Source organism: Sorex araneus, chromosome 6 (genome assembly GCF_027595985.1).
Source record: "Sorex araneus isolate mSorAra2 chromosome 6, mSorAra2.pri, whole genome shotgun sequence".
Classification (NCBI taxonomy): Eukaryota; Metazoa; Chordata; class Mammalia; order Eulipotyphla; family Soricidae; genus Sorex; species Sorex araneus.
This window is the reverse complement of record NC_073307.1, coordinates 103,381,645-103,385,711: the sequence shown is the minus strand read 5'-3', so window position 1 is coordinate 103,385,711 and position 4,067 is coordinate 103,381,645. Positions and strand designations below refer to the sequence as shown.

At 48.8% G+C, this 4,067-nt stretch overlaps 1 protein-coding gene across 1 annotated transcript; it reads left to right on the top strand.

Annotated features, from left to right (window-relative positions):
• The first annotated feature begins 279 nt into the window (after positions 1-279).
• Positions 280-1,251, top strand: LOC101545352 (olfactory receptor 52K1-like). Its single transcript, XM_004618281.2, has one exon. It carries the CDS (start codon positions 280-282, stop codon positions 1,249-1,251), a length of 972 nt encoding a protein of 323 aa, XP_004618338.2.
• The last annotated feature ends 2,816 nt before the right edge of the window (positions 1,252-4,067 follow it).

The window sequence follows — 4,067 nt, the reverse complement described above, 5'->3', positions numbered from 1 at the left end:
TGCTATTAAAGTCACTGAGGATTTATCGAGCTGTTTGGTGCCATAGTTGAACCTGTACATTTTTTAAAAGAAAGGATATTTTTAGAAAAAGTGGGGCTAGTGAAGGCAGTTGTTATTTCAAACATGCCCCTGACTATAGACATGTCTGTGATTTCTTTATAGCTTATTGAGGTTCATGGAGGCCAACACATCGGGGGCAGCCTGGTGAGGCCGGGCAGGAGGGCTGGGGTCCCCACCCGACTTCCTGCACCTTCCTGCAGAGCCCTCTGGCCAGCGGGCATGGCCGGGTGGAGCAACAGCAGCACCAACGTGTCCTACACCAGCTTCATCCTGGTGGGCTTCCCGGGGCTCCGGGAATCCCGCGGCCTGCTGGTGCTGCCCTTCCTCAGCCTCTACGTGGTGATCGTTTCTGCCAACGCCCTGGTCATCCACACAGTGCTGGTCCAGAGGAGCCTGCATCAGCCCATGTACCTGCTCATCGCCCTGCTCCTGGCCGTCAACATCTGCGCCGCCACCACCGTGATTCCCGCCATGCTCTTCAGCTTCTCCAGCCGCTTCAACCGCATCTCTCTGGCTCGCTGCCTGGGGCAGATGTTCTGCATCTACTTCCTCATCGTCTTCGACTGCAACATCCTCCTGGTCATGGCCCTGGACCGCTTTGTGGCCATCTGCCACCCGCTCCGCTACCCGGAGCTAGTGACCAGCCGGGCGCTGGCGGGGCTGCTGGCGCTGGCGGCCGCCCGGAGCACGGGCATCGTGGCCCCCGTGGTGGGGCTGGCCGCCCGGGTCCGCTTCTGCCGCTCGGACGTGATCCACCACTTCGCGTGCGAGCACATGGCGCTGATGAAGCTCTCCTGCGGGGACATCTCCCTCAACAAGACGGTGGGGCTGGTCATCCGCCTCTTCAACCGCGTCCTGGACCTGCTGCTGCTCGGCGCCTCCTACTCGCGCATCATCCACGCCGCCTTCCGCATCTCGGCCGGCGGGGCCCGCTCCAAGGCGCTCAACACCTGCGGCTCCCACCTGCTGGTCATCTTCACTGTCTACTCGTCCACCATGTCCTCGTCCATCGTCTACCGGCTGGCCCGCTCCGCCTCCCAGGACGTCCACAACCTGCTCAGCGCCTTCTACCTGCTGCTCCCGTGCCTGGTCAACCCCATCATCTACGGGGCCAGGACCAAGGAAATCCGGCAGCACCTGGCCACTATGTTCCGATGGGGAAAGCCCCAGGACCCCACTGGGAAGCCCTAGTCCCCGCGCCCCCCTCAGGGACTTCCTGCCGGCTTCCCTGGGCGCCCCCCCTCCCCACCTACAGTCCTTCTCCTTATGCAGCGGGTAAATGGGCGAGTGAGGCATCCCTGCTGTGTTTTGAGCATGGCTGGCTGCTTTCCTCTCTGGAAAAATAGCTCCAGAGTTCCACAGGTACCGACAGCAAAGCGAGCTTCTGTCTCTGTCTTCACAGTCTCTCCCTTCTTTCTGCATTTGATCCTCATTAATCCGTGCACTCGCTCATTCATTCCTCAAACATGCATCATTCCTATCCTGGTCACTCCTCCTACAATGGTCTCTCCCTTGAATGAATTCCCAATCTAGCAAGCCATAAATACATTCGCGTTTTTGAGATTGTTTGGTTTTTGTTTTGTTTTGTTTTGTTTTGGTGGGGGGGGGGGACGACGAGGCACACCCAGCAGTGCTCAGGGCCTACTCCTGATTAGTGCTCAGGGTTAGGGGTATTCAGTGCCAGGGACAAGTCTGGGGCCTGCCACGTGCAAGACAACTGCCTTAGCCCCTGTACCATCTGTCCAGCCCAGGACATATAATGTTTAATTATAATGTTTCTGTACAAAATTCTGTGGGAATGAAGAAAAGGGACAAAGGGATAGTCAGTGGCATGGGACACTTCACAAGGAGGACGAGCCTGAAGTCAGAGCAATGGTGCAGTAGGCAGGTAGGCGGGGCACTTACTCTGCACACGGCTGACCCAGGTTCAATCCACAGCATCCCATATGGTCCCCCAGCATTGCCAGGAGTGATCTCTGAGTGCAGAGCCAGGAGTAACTCCTGAGCACCCTGGTGTGGCCCAAAACAAAACTTAAGCATGCTACCATGCTTACCAGGTTTGCAAGTTTGAATCACTAAAACTTGTTTATCTTAGAACTGGAAGTTTATGTCATTTGACCACTTCTGGACAATTGTCTTTAACTGTAGAGGGGTGTGGTTTGTTTTTTTGTGGTGGGCACTGCCAGAAGTGTCACCCCCCCACAAAAAAAAAATAGAAGAACTATAGCAAGAGAGCCATAGAAATAGTACAGGGAGTAAGGCGCTTGTCTTGCATACGTAGCTGATCCAGGTTTGACCCTGCAGCACCACCAGGAGTGATCCCTGAGTAGAGTCACAAGTAAGCCCTGAACACAGCCAAATGTATCCCCCCTCCAAAAAAAAAAAAAAAGAACTGTAGTAAGTTCTACATGGGTAGAAACTATTTTAAAGATATCAGAGTAAAAGATCTTTAATAAGATATCTTTAAATACATTCAAAAACATGAATGTATTTATAACTTGCTAGAATGGGAATTCGTTCAAGGGAGAGACCATTGTAAGAGGAGTGACCATGACAAGCATCATGCATGTTTGAGGAATGAATGATCGAGTGCACTGATGAACGGAGATCAAGTAAGAAAATATTCTCTGAAAAAGTGTGTATGTTAGGAAAGAATACTGTAGCACTGTACTGTAGCACTGTCGTCCCGTTGTTCATTGATTTGCTCGAGCGGGCACCAGTAACATCTCCATTGTGGGACTTGTTGTTACTGTTTTTGGCATATCGAATATGCCACAAGTAGCTTGCCAGGCTCTGCCGTGCAGATGGGATACTCTTGGTAGCTTACTGGACTCTCCGAGAGGAATGGAGGAATCAATACTTGGTCGGTCACATGCAAGGCAAACGCCCTACCTGCTGTGCTATCATTGACAAATATTTGAAGATAGAAGATGCTAAGGGCGAGGGAATGGTGCCCACCTCAAAAATACCCTCCCCAGTAGCAAGAGTCAGAGGACTAGGAGATAGTGCATAGATGGAGTACATACTTTGCACACTGTACTCTCTACACTGCTGGAACCCCCAAACAAAATGTCAGGAGTGACCTGTGAACATCACCAAGTGTGCCCCCACCCCCAAAAATAAAATATATCAGGAATGGTAGGAGAAATGACTGATTCTAAGACCGGACTATGAAAAATACAAGATGATCCTAGATTATCTTATGGTTCCAGGAATTAAAGAAGTTCATCAAGTGGCAGGGGCCTATGCAAAGAATAAATGGAACCAAACTTAAGGTGTTTTAAAGAGACAAATACAGAAAAAATTGAGCAAGAAAGTAAATGATAAGAATAGATGATCATACTTAGAATATAAATTCATAAGTTTATATTTATTTAAAAAGAGCAGAATCCCAATTAATATTAATCTGAAAAAGAAAGAAATAAATAAAGAAGGAATAAAGAAAGAAGGGAAGAAAGAAAGAAAGAAAGGAAGGAAGGAAGGAAGGAAGGAAGGAAGGAAGGAAGGAAGGAAGGAAGGAAGGAAGGAAGGAAGGAAGAAGGAGAGAAAGAGAGACTCAAAAACATCTCAGTGCATTGTGTGTAATGCATTTGTTAGCTATTATCAGAAATTATAAATAAAGGCAGAACAAAACATTAGCTTCCAAATCATAACTTTTTTAAGATCCTCCCAACAATGGGGTAACAAAGGTATTTTAAAATAGGGCGAAAAAAACACTCATCTTTTTCTTTGTCTGGAGAAAGGAGGTGGTGTTTAGTCTACACTTGCTGAGCTTAGGGCCTGGCTGTGTACTCAGGGTTCACTCCTGTGGATTTGGGGGTTATATGTGATGTGAAACTAAGATTGGCTGCGTGCAAGGTAAGAACATCTCTCCAGCCTCCGTAACCTTTGTATAAAAAATAATATGACAAAATTTAGCTTCATAAAGGAATAAAAATGATATATTTAACTTTATTAAAAGTTACATTTGTCCATCTAAAGCAAGGCTGCCACTTTTCTGTGGCAGG